The sequence below is a fragment of the Myiozetetes cayanensis genome, unplaced genomic scaffold (assembly GCF_022539395.1).
Source record: "Myiozetetes cayanensis isolate MyiCay16 unplaced genomic scaffold, myiCay2020 scf6-25, whole genome shotgun sequence".
Classification (NCBI taxonomy): domain Eukaryota; kingdom Metazoa; phylum Chordata; class Aves; order Passeriformes; family Tyrannidae; genus Myiozetetes; species Myiozetetes cayanensis.
The window spans coordinates 1,319,841-1,338,700 of NW_026087853.1; the positions used below are offsets into that span (position 1 = coordinate 1,319,841).

Genomic DNA, 18,860 nt, shown 5'->3' on the forward strand with positions numbered 1-18,860 from the left:
AGTATAAAATCGCTCATCTTGCCCACAAACTACTCCAATAAAATCACTGTGGTGTCATTATGACCGATGAAACCTCCACATGAAACCCAGAAAATAGATTTTAAAATAAACTTTAGGGAAGGTCAGCCCTGAGCAACCTGGTGTGGTGGAAGGTGTCCCTGCCAAGAACCAGGAGTTTGATCCTTCAGGGTAAATATTTCCCTAAAACCCACCCAGATGCAGTGACCAACCCTGCTTTGTTACACCTCGAGCCTCCCTGGGGGGACAAACCCCAGTGGAATTACAGCTGCTGTGGCACCACATCTATTAATACTGTTCATGAAGGAGCTCTGGCTCCTCACCAGACACACTCCAAGCCACCATGCTCAGCTGTAACAGGAATTTGTACTTTGAGACACAGAAATGCACACAAATCTGCACTAAATCTCCACACCCAAACAAGCAAAGGTGGTGTGCTGTTGCCGGCCGTATATTCAGTGTTTTCCTGTACGTCAGAATGTTGTGCAACGGGGATATGCAGTATCAGAAGTAAAAAGGTGTGTCAGCCACGTATTTGCACTTGCAATTCATCCAGACTCTGCCTCAAGGAATGCGGTGTTTTATTCCCTCGGGTGCTGGCACACCATCCAACTGCAATTATGCTGTCAGGAAAAGCGGAAGGCAGCTGTAATCTTGCACAACAAAGATTTGTGCACTGAAGGATTTCTTGTATTAGAGGTTGGGGTTTTTTTAAGATAACACAAAAGGAAATGAAAAGCAACTTCTGTAGGAAGGGGTCTAATCAATTCCCATTTCATTCATTTATTTGGGATCTCAAATCAAACAACAATTGAGTGTTTTGTCAGAATTTTCTCAGATTAAACTTTGTAAACAATGCCAGGAAGCCACAGTGGAGCTCTGGAGATGGCCCACAGCTTTTAATGCACTTTCCCTTTTGTCTGGACACACAGAGTTTAATCCTGATTGGAATCCCAAGGGAAAATGTCAGTGTCTGTTCACTTCATCTTAAATCCCTCTCAAGTACTTGTCCTTATCGGAAAACAGCCATATAATCACTCATAATTCAGTGTGTTACAGCCTGTTCAGAGGGAAGATTTTGGCAAAGAGCTGTGAGGGAAGATTATGGAGCAATTTCTCTGAATTATCACGGTAGAAATGTGCAGGTTAACCACATCCTTCAACATTAAAAATAATATCCCTGGGAAAATTGGCATTTCACTTACAGACACCAGACAAGAATCTAATACTGTGGAACTTGGTAACAAAAATCCTGCTGACTTCAATAAGGACTTTGCTTACCAGGTTTTCAGGAGAGGAAAATCTGAATATTTATCTACAGTTTAAGGGGACTTATAAAAAGGAGGGAGAGGGACTTTTTATATGGGCATGGTGTGACAGGGTGGGGGTGTTGGTGCAGTCTGTGATACACAGGATGAAAAGATCCCTGGACTTGCAAGTCCAGACTGGCAAATATCCTTTCCTGTAGCACCCATTAACTCAGCTCCAGAATCCCTGTTTAGGCTCTCCCGTTATGTAATGGCCACATAAACAAATGAACATTATAAATTCATTTGCACATGAAAGTGAGCCTCGAGAGAAACGATCACATTTGAAAACCAATTTCCAAGCACAGACACTGCCAGGCATCTCTCACCATGACTCATTACAGAATCCACCCGTGGCCTCAATCCCTCCAACATTTACTGTCAGATGGCAACAGTTTTCATTTAATAGGCTAAATACTGAATATTCAACCTGTCCTCTAAACAACAGGGTTTGTTTTTCTCTTGCTGCACAGAGCTCCTGCTAATGGCTCTCCATACAGTTCTGAGACCAAGGCATGATACCGGTGTGTGGACAAGCAATAATTGTATTTTCAAGAACCATTTTATAGAGTGTTTCGGGATTTGGCTGCTCATTAACAAAGAGAGGGATTTTCCCAAACATTCTATGTTAGCCTATCTGTAGCAATGATGACTCCAAAAATGTCACCCTTAGTCCTTAGCTCTTAGAACCCCAGAATCCCAGAACGGTTTGAGTTGGAAGGGACCTTAAAGATCATCCAGTTCCACCCCCCTGCACCTCCCACTAGACCAGGTTGCTCCAAGCCCATCTAACCTGGCCTTGAACAATTCCAGGGATGGGGATTAACATCCTTATTGTTTCTGGCTCCCCAAAAAATAAGCTGTTCAGGGCTCAGTGCCTTCTCACCAGCCAGACTTTGGTGTCCCTGTTCTGCCACAAACATTCCGTGTGTCCCTGAGCACAGCACCTTCGGGCCCAATGTGCACTCACACACTTAAATCACAGCAAATAGGATTTTAAAGGCCTTCATCTACATCTAAATTCCTTCACAAATCTTGCTTTTGATCTCTCCAGCTACATCCCTATTGTCAAATCAGCTCAAAGCTGTACCAGTGCTAGAAATCCACCCTGCTGGCTGTTCTGAAGATTTCAGTCCTGCCCCGCTCCGGCTCTGTGTCCGTGGGAGTTCTCCCACCAGGCACAGGGAGGAGGGTGGAGTGCCTGGCTCACACTCCACATCTGCCTCTCCAGCCCATGTGGATGAGGGCACAGAGCCAGTACCTCCAAGATTTTAGGACTAAACTGCAGGAAGGAGGCAAGAGCAGCACTGACGATGCAGAACTCTCTGTGAAATGAGAACAGCTCCAATTCACCTCCCAGACAGGGAATGGGGGCTTATGCTGGGCTCTACTTAGAGACCCTGGAATGGGGCCATCCAAGGAAAAAATAGGCTGTTGAGTGGATGCCTCTATTCTCCTATTCTCCCAGTAATACAGCTATACAATTTGTTTTGTCCTCCTGAACCAAACAATTGCACATTCACAGTTGGAGGTGGGGTATAAATATTGTCTGTAGCTGATCCCTTGATCCCGCCGGCCTCACTGAATTAATCACACTCGTGGATCAATCCAGGATTTGTTGCTGGCAGAGCAGATGGCCAGGCAGACTGCAGTTGTGAGCAAGGCGGGCACGTTCTCCTTCCAATTATCCAGCAGCGTTTTCCAACGGCGGATATTTAAAATTAGACATCATTTTGAAGAAATGCTAAATCTCTCTTGTCCTCTTCAGCTCCATAAGGGCACAAACCCCTCATTTTTGCTCCGCTTCCATCCATTAAGGCCTCAGTGAAAGTGTGGGATGGCTGGTGCCCCTTTCCCTTTCAGCTGAATGTTTTCTGCCCCAGTTTCTTCTGCCGACTTCCCATTTTCCGCAGAGGAGAGGTGACAACACCAGCTGCTGTTTGGCACAGGGATTTCAAGGGTGCATTATATTAATTGCTGAGCCGAGGGCTGCAGGAAAGGGAAGAGAAGCTGCATTCATGGGACTCATGGCACGGAACAGCAGGGACGGGGGTAACAGCGTGTGCCTTTCAAACAGCCCGGATGGGACTTCCCCGTCGCAGGAGTAAATTTGCCGTGAAAGACAGACGTGCTGTTTTCCCAGTGTTCACATCTGTTCCGCATTCAGAGTCCTTCTGGATGATAATTGCTCCTGTCTCCTCTCTGTCCCCTGCTGAGGAGCTGCCAGAGCTGTCGGGGGAGTTTTGGCCGAGCTCCATCACGTTCCGTAGGAGACGTCTCACGGAGCTCCAGAGGTGAACAGGGTTAACCCAGGGAGTGTTTGCAGTCCCTGCAAGAATGAAACACGACAGGAACGGTCCAGAGGGGACGATCCCCCCACGGAGGAGCACAATGGACTGCACTGATTAACCACATCCATGCAAACGGGCTGGAATCATCTCCCTCGCTTCATGGCGCGTTAGAGGAAAGGCGTGGAGGTCAGAGCAGGGCGAGGCTGCACGGGAACGCTGCACATCCCTGCAGCGCACAGCCTGTTGTCCATGAGGATCACATCATTTCAGGGGCACACAGAGGAACAGCAGGTGTGGAGAAAGGCCTACAAGACCTTGTTGGGGAATGGTGGCCACGTTTACAGAATCACAGAATGGGCAAGGCTGGAAGTGATTCTTCTGGTCCCACCTCCCTGCTCAAGGAGGGTCATCCCAAAGCATGTTACACAGGATTGTGTCCAGACAGTTCTGGAGTATCTCCAGCGAGGGAGAGTCCAAACCTCTCCGGGCAATCTGTTCCAGTGCTCGGTCACTGCATGGGAAAGAAGGTTCTTCCTCACATTCAGGTGGAACTTCCTGGGCATCAGTTCCTGCCCTTTGCCTCGTGTCCCACTGCTCAGCACGGTGGAGCAGAGCCTGATCCATCCTCTGACACCTCCCTGCAGATACTGAAGATTGATAGACCCTGCAGAGAATGTTACCAAACTGAGGTACACATGTAGAAGCCAAATCCAAGATCTCCAGCACTGAGATCCATAAACCTCTCTGTGCAGGCTTTCCCACAAGGAAGCTGAGCATGATTGTCTTTAGACCCTGGGGAACATCACCAAAACTGCCCCAGCTGTGCCAACCAACGAGTGCAGGGGATGACCCACCTGCCACATGTCCTGCCTTTTGTTCCAAGGGGTGAGGCCCACCCTAAACCCTCAGCCCTGCCATACAGGAGTCCAGCTGAACAAATCCCAAGCTCTCTTACACACCTCGGGGGTGTCCCACAGCCCCACCAGCTCTTCCCCTCGAGGCTGCTCCATATCCAGCTGTTCTGCCTCCCAGTGGCACCACTTCAGTATCTCACCGGCTTGTGCTCGACTTCCCCACCCTCACATGCACCCAACAACGTGGCAGGGCCTTCACCTGTGAGGAGCTGTGAGGAGCTCTGGGGACTCAGACTTGTACTCCAATCACTTCCATGACCCGTGGGGGACACGGAACAGTAGGCACGGGCAGCTCAGACTCCAACACACATGGGCAGTGACTGCCCCAGCTCCCATCCCTGGAAGTGTCCAAGGCCAGGCAGGATGGGGTTTGGAGCAACCTGGGATAGTGGAAGGGGGTGGAATGAGATCATTTTTCTGGTCCTTTCCAACTGAAACCATTCTATGATTCCTCTTCAAGCTCCTTCAGAACCAACCATGTTTCTTCTCTTCTCCACATTATCCCCAGAGATATTCCCCAGAGATATCCCCTGCCAAGCCAAGGGATCTCCTCAGAAAACTCCTAGCCCTGGGCAAGGCATCTCTTCACACACCCGGGAGAGAAAGCCCCAGCTGTGGGACACTGCGGGGACACTGCAGGTTTGTTCTGCTGCCTGCAGGTTTCACGTTTTATTTCCCATTCCCTTCTCTGGTTTGCACTTTATTAACCACTCAGCTGCCCTTTTCATCTTAACTATTACAAGTCAGTGACCTTTCCTGACTGGAAGCAGCTGCCCTTCACTTCACATCCCTGGATGTCCTGGCAAATCTTTTTATTCTGCTGTTGTTTTCACTGTCTGTGATCTGGCAGTACCAATAAACCATCGCCTCATTTCCTAGTGAAGCACTCAGTGATCACACAGGTGACCTTCCCCTCCCGTGGGAGAGCTATTTATTCCTTTTTTCCTCTCCTTTACTCAGCTGTTCTGCAGCACTGTTCTGCTCCCATAGCAGCTTTTTATTTCCCCCCCCAAGATTTTGTCAAGAGATTTTGTTTTGTGACTTTGGTGACCGAGATGCCATCCAGGAGCCAGATGTGCTGCAGCAGCTGTGCATTTTCTCCCTCACAGAGCTCTCCCACCTGGGAGCAAAGGGGTTTATTTCTGTCATGTCTAATTTGTGGCCTATTAATCCTGCTCTTCAGTGTTGGCACAAACAGAGCATGTCAGGTACCAAGGCTGAATTCCCTGGATTACCTTGGGCAGTTTTTTCAACAATACAGGAGAAAGGTCTCCAAAGATCATGAAAAGAAGAAACAGCAAGAATAAGGAAAAGGAGTGCTCTGATCAAATTATTCCAGTGGTTTCTTGGGCAGGAAAGAGATGAGAAGGAAAAGTACAACTAAATTCCTCTGTCTCCTTCAAGCCTTGGGGTCTCCTTGACAGCCACTCTGACACTGTTGAGTTGGCTCCTGCACTCTGTATTGTATTCCACAGCTCCAGCAAGCTGAGAAACGGAGGGAGGTCATACCAGCATTCCCAGATTTTCCCTGTCGGACACCCACGTACCACTCTGCAGTTAAAACAGGGCAACACAACCTCTTAATGAAACATTTTATTTAAACCAATACAAGCACCATGCTTAGCAAAAAAAAAAAAAAAAAAAAAGATTTGGTTTAAAGTAAACATGCAATGTGAACTAGCAGAGACTAAACAGCATATGGAAGTTGTACTGGTTACTGGTATTTTCATGGAACTGCCAAATCCTCAAACCTGGCCCTGAACCTCTCAGACCGTTTACAACAGTGATTTGGGACCGTGGAACAAACTCAGCAAGAGTTTCACTGAGTCCCCTCCCATGTCCCACCATGGCTCCGTTTCACAGTCCTAACATGTTGTACCAAAAAAATGTTTGTATTTATTTCTGGAGCACAGTGAAGTGAGGAAATGAACACTCTTGCTTCTGCCTGTTTGAGTCAGACCCCTGTCACCAGTTTAACATCATTTCTGGACCAGCTATTTTACAGTTAAAGATACAAAAATGGATTCCTGATACAAGTGCACAAGACACTCCTTTGGAGAAGTGATAAAGGTATCAACACCTCCATTATTGCCTCCTTTGATAGATCAAAACAGCATTCTTGATACTACAAATACACTTAAACCATCAAAATACCAGCATTTACATTTTTTTTTGTTAAAAATATTCAAACACTACAAGTCCATTTCATGGGCTGACATGCAAACTCATGCTTTAATTCAGCTTACCATCAGTGAACTGGACTACAGGAGCTGTGTCCCAGCCATCTAGTCAATATTTAAAGCAAACCTGATTAATTGTGGCAGAAGTCTCCCTTGGAGAGACCTTTAACTCCAGGCCAAGGATTTTAAGGCCAACTTACTAACTCCTGAAAAATAGGAGCTGCCAATGGAAAATGCTGACTCTCAGACCTTTAGCTACAAAGGCTCCCGTGGGTTAATTTATGTTGTCCTTTAGATCCCTCTTCAGAGGTCTGAAAATGTAAGAGAAATGTGTGATTACACTGGAACATCCTGGCCTGGACACGGACACATCTGCCTCCCACTGAGCTCGGGGGGGCAGCAGCACAGAACACACAGTGCCACAGATAAGGTGGGAAAAGGATGTTATGGAAACAAGTGGGACTGATACAGGAAAGATCTGGACATAATTAATGTCTTTGTTTAGTCAGGTATTAGCACTGCCTGCATCTCAAGAGCCCAGGACAATTAGCAGCAGACAGCTGTGTCAAAACACTGCATGAAAACCAAGGAGACCAGAACAAGCCTGGAACAGCAAACACCCTCTGAGCACCTGCAGCTGCTTGCACAGCTCAGAGAGGGAAGGGGGTACAGCTGCCAGGCAAGGCTGGCTGGAGAATAATACTGGTGGGCTGAGCAGCACCAACATCACCTCTCAGGAGAAACTGGGCTTGAACTCTCACCAGGGTCTGTTTGCTCTCTGCAAGGCTGGAGGGGCAGCACCCAAGGCAGAAAGGGCTGAAGTGGAGGCACGAGAACACGTGAAGTGGAAGAACTCTGCTGAAGATGCAGCTGGAAGGAGCAGGGTTTTCTTGGCCCAAGGTGGAGCAGTGCAGAGATGAAAAGTCAAACTGAACCATCTGACTGCAGCAGCTCCTCCCCTCCCTCCCGAGACAGCCTCTGGGACAGTTCTTTCTGTGCAGGCAGCAGTTGGCTGCTGGCAGCCCACCAGTGTACAAAGTACAACAAAGACGATTAATCCAGTTTTCCCCACTGCAAATCAAGCTGAACGTTCCAAGCATCAGCTCTCCCCTCTCGCCCACGCTGTACTTTGACACGCCTCACCTCCAGCACAATCCCAAAAACACCCAAGATTCCTGCTGTTTCCAGGCTGATGCTTGGAATGACGCTATCCTTTGAGCCAAAGTCTTGTTTATACAATGTTTGTCACAAAAGACATTGTTTTTATTGATTTGCAGTACAGAATGATCAAGCAACGGTTTCATAATCAACATCTTTTCATCCAGGGAAATGAAATTGTTTTTCCAGTTCACTACGTTAACACAGGAATTTAATTACAAGCATTTCTTTCCCGCACCGAAAGATCGATTTAATTGGATCATTCCAACATGTATTTTGAAAAGCTCCTCTCAAGTCAGATTTATATACAAATAAATGAGCAATAACATCAAACTAAGAAGAGATTCACCAACACTGAGGACCTTTGCAAACGGATTCCTTGTGATCTTGCAGGAATTAGTGTTGTAACACTAACACAGGGTTATGTTCACGACCGAAAAAAAACAACCCTTCTTTCAGCAAAGGTTTCACAGCACGAAATACTGGCCTCCAAATGTAACACTGCATTCCTTCCCAGCGAGCAGATTGGTTGGGGCAGCTGTGTTTTAAGGTATGTTATCAACAGGAAGCTGCTCTTACGCAGATAACTTGTTCAGCAGCACAACAAACACTCACAGCGAGAGGCTGTCCCGTGAGTGCCCCCTCTGCCACGGCACAGGCTGAGCGTGTCCCACCTCAGACAACTACTCTATTCAGTATAAAACAGACCTGTAAAAAGACTGGTCATTTATAAAAGTTAAATACTATTTTCACATTAGAAGATCCGCTGTTTCAAAGAGATGAACCGTTAAGTCGATGATGAGAATCGAATGATCGCTTTTATGCAAAAGCTTCATCTGGAATGTAATTTTGACCAACAAGCGGTTAAGAAAGTTAGAGATTTGTAATTAAAAGTACTCAAAAGCTACGTGTGGCCAACTTTCGTAACAAAAGAGATACAAATCATTCATTATCATGAAAAGCTTTAACCTCCTGACTCCTACAAACGGAGCAGATGATTGGAATTTCAAAGAAAAAGAGGTTGGCTTTTTGTTTTAACAGATGTCAGCTGCAGCACGAGGCACTAGGAAGAAATGTTACTTGGATTTTTTTTTTCTAGCAAAGTTTTTACCAAATTTGTAAAGAAGTGGCAGTGTAAAATTCTCAAGTCCTTTTAAAGCTAACAAATGAAAGGCACACAGTATCACCAGGTGTTCAGATAACAGGAAATGAGCAGAGGTAAACTTCTCAACAGTGCCAGAAGTTAGAGATGCAAGAAGAAATCTGGTACGAGAGGAACCAGAGTTGTAGTTCAGCCCTTAGTTATCAGCTAGTTCCTGTGAGACTGTATTAGCAGGAGAACTGGACAGTCAAAGCTTTGCCCTGAAATTTAGAAAGATTGACTCAGGCAACTGAGGAATTGCTGGAATGACAAAAATTAGTTCCGAGAATTTGAGACAGTTCACATGGACTCAGTGGAAAGATAAATGGATGGATTTGCTGTACAAGGATTTTGTCTTTTTAATACCAAATGATTCCAGGGAGTAGCTTTCAAAATTGAGACGACTTTAAGTCAAAAAAAATCTGAAAAGTAAGTGACAGTACACAAATTCTGCGTATAAATGGCTAATGTGTGTCATCAGGATGCAGTTGTAGCTCAGAAAAAGTTAGCGTCAGCTTCCAAATGATACTTGTACACAGTTATAAATCCAGAACCCAACTATTTTAGTCACAGAAATATTAGTCACAAGAGTGCAAAAGGAGTCCCTGCAGAGGAGTATTCCCTTTTAGCAGGTACAAATAAGGAAACACCTGCAAAGATTTGTTACTTCAAGGAGACAGACCTGCTATTCTTTGCACAAACTCTGCACAAGAGAGATACTGCAGGAGACAGCTGTGAATACAGTGCATTGCTGGGATGTAAGTATTCATGTCTGGTTCCAGTATCACCAGGATGGGACATAAATACTTAGGACAGAGGTTTTCCTTAGTGGAAGAAGCCCAGTTTCTCACGCAGCCACTCTTCAGTGAGGTCTTCTGTGTTTCTGATTTCGAATACCTAAACAAAAGGGCAGGGCATCAATTCCCGAGGGGACGGCACCGGGAGGGGATAACAACACAACGCAAGCAGCACCTCCCACACACGATGTCTGAGCTGCAATACACCAGGGACAACCCCAAAATGTTCAGGTGCTTTCTTGAAAGGATCAGATCGGTGGAAAATACACAAGAGAACACGGCAATGAACAAAAGTAACCTGAACATGAATCTCCTAATTCCTATTCCTAGGCTTCACTCTTCTCCTTCAAATTATGAGAACAGCACACATACCACATTCTAAAATGACCCTGGAATGGCACCATCTCACATGTATTATCTCAGCAGGACTGTCTACTTGAAGAACACAATTTCATCTCTAGGCTGATTCAAATCCAAAGTTCAGGAATTTTGCTCAGCCCAAAAGACAATTATTCTTTCTTGGAGCTGAAATAAATCCATAACATCCAGTTTTTACCTGTAAGAAACAAGCCTGGGATACCTCAAAATAGAAAACCTGTACAAAAACCCAAAAATCACAGAATCCCAGAATGGTATGAATGGTTTGAGCTGGAAGGACCTTAAAGCCCATCTCCCTGCCATGGGCAGGGACACCTTCCACTAGCCCAGGTTGCTCCAAGCCCCGTCCAACCTGACCTGGAACACTTCCAGGGATGGGGCAGCCACAGCTTCTCTGGGCAACCCCCTAAAACAACCTAAAAACCACCAACCCAAAGCTTTGTGAAGTCTTAAACAAACCCTGAACACAGCCTTGAAACAGAAAATAAGATCAAAGGCACCAATATACTCTTTTTACATTCCACATGGGCAAGGAACTGGTTGTGGTTTGGGCTTTTAATACCCTTGAAGAGAAGCCACGTGGATTGTGCAGCACTCACTGCAGTCCACGAGATGCCCACAGATGGATCATCTCATCCAAAGAGTCAGGGAAGGAAACTGTACAAATTCACAGACCTTCAAACTGGAGGAACCCCAAAATTCAGCATTGTAAGAACAGAACAGCTTAACAGAAGCCAAGCCAATATGCAAGTCACTGAAAAAATGAGAGGACTCAGCTGAGTCACACACAGAAATCACACCAGGAGGAAGTCACAGCATGAGCCAAAATGAAAACACAGCTCAGCAAGTGGCAAGAATAAAGCCCATTTGAAGAGCAAGCAAGCAACCCCAACTGGAGACAGGCTGTCTTCTCCAGCTTCAGAAGGAAGGTGATCATGGACTTCTATATCTGCTCCTGGGCTTGCATTCAGAAGCTTTCAGACTGAATTTCTCCTATTTCAGAGGTGAAAGTAACTCCAACTGAGCTACTGCCCAGGCTTTCACCTTCTTCCTACCAACCCTTCTCTCTCGCTTACTGAACTGTCTTCTCTTCCTCCTTTCTATCACAGTTCTCAGGCCTCCAAGATGCAGTTTCGACAGACCTAAAAAAAGATTTCTTGGGGCTGAGCTGATTGTTTCCACCACCTTATCTTCTGCTTGCTTCCCATTTACTCCTGTCAACCTGAGGTCTAATTTAAAACAGAGAGGTCTTTTCTTACAAGCTACAGCTGGAGGAGGTAGAAGTTCAAGGCCAGGTTGGACAGGGCTAGGAATGAGATGGGCTTTAGGGTCCCTTCCAACCCAAAGCAGTTTGTGGATAAGGAACACCCAAAGGGAGTGCTGCTGTTGTGGAGTGGTGAAGTCATTTCACACGGTATGAAAAACCTGAAGTGACTACTGACTCTATTAAGCCTTCCTGCTTGAAGCTAAAAAATTTAAGGATTCTAGGTGTCAATTAAGCACAGATTTCAAAGATGTCCAAAATGAAAAACAGGTGACATTTCTTGTCTAGGATATACATACACCTAGGCCTGGTGAATGCAGTGATTTCTTCTGGTCTCAGTACTGGAGGAACCACAGTACAGGAAGAAATTGTTCAGCACTTGGCACATGTTCCTTGTTCTGCAGGCTGTGCTGCAAGCACACAAACCCAGAAAGCAGCTAAACTGATCTGCTTCACACCACACTGAGCCCTCAGTCTATTCCTCCATCAATAAATTCATTCCCAAAAGTAAAGGCAGCCAGTCCATCGGTGCATATTTTCATTTTTGAGAACACTGTTCTTCTGTACCCTAAACCACAGAAATCCCCCCCACGCTCCTCCTTCACTCTTCCTGAACCAGATTCTGTTCACTGTAACCACAAAGTCCCACAAAACCCTTTTTGCCATCACTTCAAGCAAGACACAAAACAGCCTCTGCAACCTGGACAGTTATTTCAGTGGTCAGTTATACCTTAGTGAGTTCAGCTGTCTGTACAAGCTTATTCTTGCTGCCAGCATACATCATCTGCTGCTCAGGCTTACATCCTGTAGTTATGGGGGAGAAAAAAAAGAGGGTTGGATTAGTTATTTTGACTGCCAACACTTCAAAAATAAGATTTTTTTTTTTTTAAATTCCAAGCTGAAAGCTGAAGACATTCATAGGAAGATTCTCAGGTAACTACAGAAGAACATGCTCACTAGTTGCTAAACTGTTTCACATACTTAGAGACTCCAGCTCTGAGTCATGAGTGGTAAAACAATACAATCAGTTTATCTTCTTCCAGAGGATAACAAGGATAATCCAGTAATACCAGCAAGCCACACTATCACAATACAGAACACAGATGGAAGTCCCAGGAGCAACTCAGCTCTGTGAGCCCAAACCAAGGCACAGGGTATGCGGTTTCTGTTAAAATCACACCCTTCCCTGCCCAGGTAAGTTCATGTTGCAGGTTGCTGCGACACAAGCAGAGCAAGCAACTGCTCTGGACAAACTTGGGATGATCCAGGATTACAGCTTGTTTCTGCTGGAACTTTCTCCAGCACTTTCACCTGCCCAGATGTGGGTTAGGGAGCCCTCCTTTCCTCCTTTTCACCCACAGCTGTCACAGCCCTGTTTGGAGGCATCCTCTGCTGCTGCCCATTGCATCCAGGCCCCAGGAAACCCTCCTCTCAAATCCCATCCTCACCCTCTTACAGAGTCCTGTTCCTTTTGTGGACACAATGAAAGGCATAGGACTGTTAAGGTCCTCAGAAATAAATGGGTTCCCATGTCCTTCTGAGATGAGGAATTTCTTGCCCTTCCAGTCACTAATATTCATGGATAGCAAGACATACATCCTAAGTGCCCTAGATGTGAACCACAAAGGCAGGAAAACCTCCCTGAGAGCATTAAGCACTCAATTTTATCTTCCCCAGCAAAGAATATTCCCAAATTTACATCACACAGTAGCTACCAATCCCAATGTTCACTCACCAACTGGACTGGAGAAGATAAAGCACAATGGATAAGAAACTCTTCCATCTTCATGCTGGTACTTGTAACTATACACAATAAATGTTTTTTCTGAGGTTAAAGAAACTAAGAAACTGATTATTAGGATATAATCCTTGACCTTGATGCAGACACAAATTCCTGTTGCATTTCAGATGATGTTTTAATTTGATAATAAAAGTTTCACTGTTCTGCTTTCACTTCCACGCGTGACTTTCAGAACTGACCCTGCCTTAGTGTGAGGGCTGTCTCTCAGTAATGTTTCCCATTAGGGCTAAAAATCACCCTCACATTGCAAATATTCCTCTCCCAGCTTGGTAAAAAGACTTCCCACACATCCACCAGTGTGGTTTGGGCTTAATGAAAGCCCAATTCTTTCTTTGCTGACCAAGCAGTTTGTTGTTCCAGGTGTTTTGCTGAATTTGAACTGCAGTTTTAGCCAGGACTTCTGTTTTACAGCCTCCCACTGCACTGTGGGCATGAAAGGAAAGATTCAGCACAGCACATGGAGTGGTGCCAGCCAGCTCTGGAGGCTGATGCAGGCAGGTAGTTTCTTCACTTACAACTTAAGTACCCCTTTTATTTCATTAAAGAATAATTTACTTGTCCCTCTGTTGTTCCCCTTTTCTTTTTTTCTTTCAAAACAAGGATTCCTCCCCAGATCACATGCCCACAGCAATGCCAGAATCAGTAACTGCAGCAAAACAACAGCCACATCCTAAGAAAGAACCAAAACACATCCTGAGCTACACAGACACACTTCTATATTTAGAAGCAGCCACGAACTGGTACATTTTACTCACTTCTTTACATTACCAGCAGCGTGGCTTGGCTTTACTTCCCCAAACATTATATAGTCTAAAAGGGAATAAAATCTCAGGAAAGGCTTAAATGAGTCATTGTTTCAACAAGTGGGACAACTGTTCAGGGCACCCTTAGAACGGATCCCTGGATTATCTCACAAATAAAGCATCGGTAAAATCACAGCAAGTATTGGCCTAAAAAGGTGAAGTCCAACGTTCTGAGCAGCTTCCAGCAGTGAGTAAGACCAAACGGCAGCAGCGTGAGAAGGATATCGAGGTTGTCTCTCAGGCAGCTCATCTTTGAGCTCATCAGGAGAAATACCCTGGTGACATTAAACACAAGCAATATTTGAGCAAATGGTCCTGCACTGGAGGGTTAAAGCAGAATAAGGGACAGTGAAACACCTGCAAGGCAGATGTACATCTACAGGTGAACTGATCATGACCTCCCAAATTACTAGAGCAGTCTGGGAACACTTGTGTGCCAACAGAGTCCTATGACTAAACACAGAATTAATGTTAGCATGAATAATCATCCCTATTTTAGGCATAATGAGTTTAGCAAACACTTTTGGCTCTAGTTGGCTATGTTGGCAGCTACCAGACTTTGCTAACTCTAGTGCTAAACAGAAGTGAGCAAGCACACACCAAAAAGTATGTTAAAATCAGCTACATAAATGAAAAATTTGAGAAATTCAGTTCTTCCTCCTTCAGCAATCAAAAAGGAGCCCCCATTCTATTTAAATTTTACATTAACTTCTACGTTCTAAGGGAACAAGAGCTATGGTTAATGCTCAAATCCCTGGGAAGGATTTAATTTTGCCCTATGGACCATTAAGAAACACCACACACTGGGCTGACCTTATTATGCCACCCATCAAATTTAGAGTCTGCAGGGGATTAGCAATCCTGCTTCTAATTGATGGCAGACCAGCTCAGAGGCAAATGTGCAGATCTACGTGGAAACACAGCAGAAATCTCTTCAAAAAGCCAGCAGGTGCCAAAGATGCTTTTTACACAGTTAAAACAGCTTTAAAAATAACTTTTTTTTTTTTTAGTGTGCAGTTAATTAGTCAACTCAATTGCTTCTGCATAGTTTCACTATTAATGGTGCTGTGCTTTACATGCAGAGTGACCATGCATTTAAATAAGCTCATGACCCAAATTAGATTAAGAGTTTGATAACAATTTGAAACTAAGGCAGTACCTTAGAGACAACAATATATTGCAGGCTGAAGATACTCTTATTTACAATTCATTTAACAAACCTCATGCTCCTCATCCAGCACCACCAACTGCTTATCCTTGTCGATTTTCACTATAAATCAAAATAAAACACAGATCAATGTTGGTTTCGATCGATTTATACAATGGATGCAGAAGCTTTTTAGCATTCAACAATTACAGCCCTTGTGATTCTGCTTTGCTTCTTCAGCACGTCCCATGACTTCCCAAAATCATTTCACAAACAGTGGTAGACTCTGAGCCGTAATTACCCATAAATACTCTGCTCAGAGCAGATGGAGTCTCGTACCGTAAGAACAGCACTGTTTCGGTGTTCAAATTACAGGCAGAATTGGAAGTAGTGCAGCTCCTACAACAAACATCCTCTTGGCTCACATTCACCTGTCCCAGCAGCAACGGTACAGGGGGAGGAGAAGAGGAGACAGGACTTTGTGGGCAATTTTTGTCAGGCATGTTTGGAACTCACTTATAATGGCAGCGTTGTTGGTCTCCTTGCGAAACCGGAATTTTCTCAGCTTCTCCACCAGGTCTTCAGCAACATCACAAACCACCAGAGATTCACTCTGCAAAAAAAGGAGAGGGCACGGGGGAGGGAGAGATAAATCTTTCTGGAAAGTAAACCAGAAAAGAAATCCCTGTGTCACACGGATGTGTGCACAAACCCTGCTGAAGTGGGCCTGCATGCAGTTGGCCAAAGTTTCAGAACATCACATAAACCAGATTTAAAAAAAAAAAAAATCCAACACATTAAGAGAGCATTTATCTGTTTAAATATCCCTCCTCAAAGCCATGCAGTTAATTAGGAATATTTTATTAACTCTTTCTGAAGTGGGATTATTATCACAGCTCTCAGAAGTAAAGTTTACATTTCAGAAGTAGATTTTATACTTCTGCACTTAGAAGTAAATTTTACACTTTGCCAAGTCCTGAAATGAGGGAGCCCCTTGGAGGGTCAGTAAACGGGGTAAAGAAATTGAAGCCCTTGAAATAATAGGAGCTACTATTAATATTGCAGAAGAACATAGTGATTAAGGGTCACTGCTTATTTTTACCCACAGAAACACTAATTGAACTTTGGAGATTTACACACAAAGCATTTAAGGCGTTTTAACCAAAAAACATGCAGCCTTTTTTTCCCCCCTGTGCACACCAAGCTGTCAGCAGAGATGCCCAGATAACACATTAGTCATCATGCTGGAGATGAGGAAGGAAATCATTATTTCACAAGCAGCCATGCAGGTTATCTTGCCTTGTACGTGCAATTTCTGAACTGCACCAAGCCAACCACGGCCACTTCCTGAGCCGCATTTTAGACACACAACCTCTCTATCCAAGAGGTTCATGCCAGCCAGATAAAGAAGAGTTATTTAATATTTTCAGCTTGTATTGTATTTGTAAACTTCTAAGGCATCGTGGCTTTTGGGCCAAAATGACTGTATTTCAAGGTTTCCCAAAAAAAAATTCCTCAAAGAAAAAACATAGTGCAATTATTCACCTATTAAATACTCTTAATAAGGAGCTCTTTCACTGAGAGAAATCACTGCTCATAAACCAGAAGTTGCTATTTAAGTTCTCCGTTCTATCTCCTTGTGTTCACCATTATTTGTGAGATTTCCCCTCAAAAAGCAGAGGGGTGGCTCTGCTTCCCCACTTCCCATATCCCATGTTTGCTGTCAGTCCTGAAAAGATCTCCACCTTGACCAAATTCTGGCACAAATTCTCTGCTTCCTTTGGACAGCTGGAGAGGAAACCAGGCTCTGCTGTGACAGCACAGCTCAGGCACAGAATGTGCAGACTCCTTTATTTTGCCTTATTTTTTCCCTAAGGATTGTTCTTGGCTCCCTCTGATGCACAAATGGATCCCTCTGATCCAAACAGGTTGGGCTCGATGATCTCAGAGGTCTTTTCCAACCTAACTGAGTGATTCTGGGAAAAGTCACTAATATCCACTCTCACTAATACAGGGGGAAAAAAATTATTAAAAACTATTTTAAAAACCCAGCAAAACTCAGGGCTGCATTTCACAGCTGAATTTACATTTTGCATGAGACGTCACTAATACCAACTCAGGAGGTCTCTATTAAAAACAGAAAATAAAAATAGAAAATTAAAAAACCAGCATGATTCAGGGCTGCCTTTCAAAGCTGGGGTTACACTCTGGATGAAATGCCCTTTCCCGAAGGAAGCCTCCCTCCCAATCCTCTGGGCTCAGCAGTTTCTCCCAGCAGACAAGCCTTGCCCTCGCTCCACCTGTGCGGCCGAACAAAAAAAACAATTCCCCGAGGGAATTCGAAGGAGAACACTCGGTGCCATCAGAGCCAGGCTGTTTATCGGGGCTGAGCCGGCTGCCTAGCGCTTGGCTCAATAAAAACCCGAGGAAGCCAAGGCAGGATTGCTGCACAGACAGGGGCACAGCTGCCAGCGCCACGGGGGGGATTCCCTGCATCGCTCCCTGAGCCCAGCGTCTGACAGGAAACCCGAATTGCCCAGATGTGAAAGGGCTCTCTCCTTTCACCAGAGGAACCCAAGACTCGGTCCAATTTGCCTTGCAAATGCTCCTTCCACAGGGGTTTACCCAAACCTTCACTACAACCACGTTCCTTCCTTCTTCCATGGCCAACCCTTCACCCGTTAACCAGCACTAAGGCAAACTACCCCCACATTTATCCGCCAGCCCGCCCTTGTTCCAGCCACATCCACAGCTCCAAACCCACCACTCGGGCGAACGACTTCCCACGAGCAACAATCAGACGTTCTTCGGCGAATTAGCCGAAAACAGCACCAGGACGCGCAGCGACCGGCTCCGAACAGAACGAGCCACCGATCGCTTCACAGACACACACAGCCAGCTCCCTGGAGCTCGCATCACGCGTTTTCCCTGATTACTCCACCATTTACCCCACGAAACGCTTCCGAACCACTCCATCGCGCATCACCTCAGCGCGCGGGACCCCCATCCCCTCCTCCCGGTTTTTCCCCCGGTTCCCCCCTCAGAATTCCCTCAGCATTCCCCTCGGTTCGCCCCTCCTCACCATCGTGGCGCGCGCACCAACCGCCGCCGCTCGCGCGCCGCCGCCGCCACCGCCGAGCCCGGCCGCGACCCCCGCCCCGCCACGGCGCCTGCGCGCGGCAAGCCCCGCCCCTCCTCCCGCCCTCCCGCCAATCACCGCCGCCCGACCCGGGTGACGCGGTAATTTCAGATCCCCCCACCCCCCCCACGGGCGCGGCGGGGCGGGAAAAGGAGGGCCCCACGTGACCGCGCGGCGCGCCCCGCCCCGCTCCCGTTGCCGCGGTGGGCGCCCCGAAAGCCCCGCCCCCCCGTCCCGCGCCCTTCGCCATGGCAACCCGCGCGCTCGCCCTCGCGCGCCGCCTCGCCCTGAGGGGAGGTTCGAGGGGAGGGCGCGCTCGGCTCGGCAGCCCTCAATGTGCTTTTAAAAACGAAACGACGCGCTGTTTTAAAGCCCTGAAACCGAAGCGTATGAGGCAAATCAGGAGCTGGGCTGATTTTGTGGTGCTTGTTGCGGAGAATAATTCTGGAAGTAAAGTGGACAAATCGGAGCAGCCCCTGCTGGGCGGACGCTGCTCTTCCCTGGTGGGGTGTTCGCTGTCTG

General features: G+C 46.1%; 1 protein-coding gene across 1 annotated transcript; it reads right to left on the reverse strand.

Annotated features, from left to right (window-relative positions):
• Nucleotides 1-6,108: 6,108 nt before the first annotated feature.
• GMFB (glia maturation factor beta) lies at nucleotides 6,109-18,364 on the reverse strand. The gene is made up of 7 exons (XM_050335541.1): nucleotides 18,282-18,364; nucleotides 15,716-15,812; nucleotides 15,273-15,322; nucleotides 14,276-14,327; nucleotides 13,184-13,264; nucleotides 12,179-12,252; nucleotides 6,109-9,906 (listed from the first exon to the last, which is right to left on the reverse strand). Exons 1-7 carry the CDS (start codon nucleotides 18,282-18,284, stop codon nucleotides 9,835-9,837), a joined length of 429 nt encoding a protein of 142 aa, XP_050191498.1. The 5' UTR covers nucleotides 18,285-18,364; the 3' UTR covers nucleotides 6,109-9,834.
• Nucleotides 18,365-18,860: the final 496 nt, after the last annotated feature.

What these genes read in the sequence shown, in the direction of transcription:
- GMFB (XM_050335541.1), bottom strand. An exon ending in TGCTGGATGAGGAGCATGAG is followed by an intron (nt 14,328 to 15,272) that starts GTTTGTTAAATG and finishes TAATGTCACCAG; the next exon opens with GGTATTTCTCCTGATGAGCT. An exon ending in GCCTGAGAGACAACCTCGAT is followed by an intron (nt 13,265 to 14,275) that starts ATCCTTCTCACG and finishes CAGAAAAAACAT; the next exon opens with TTATTGTGTATAGTTACAAG.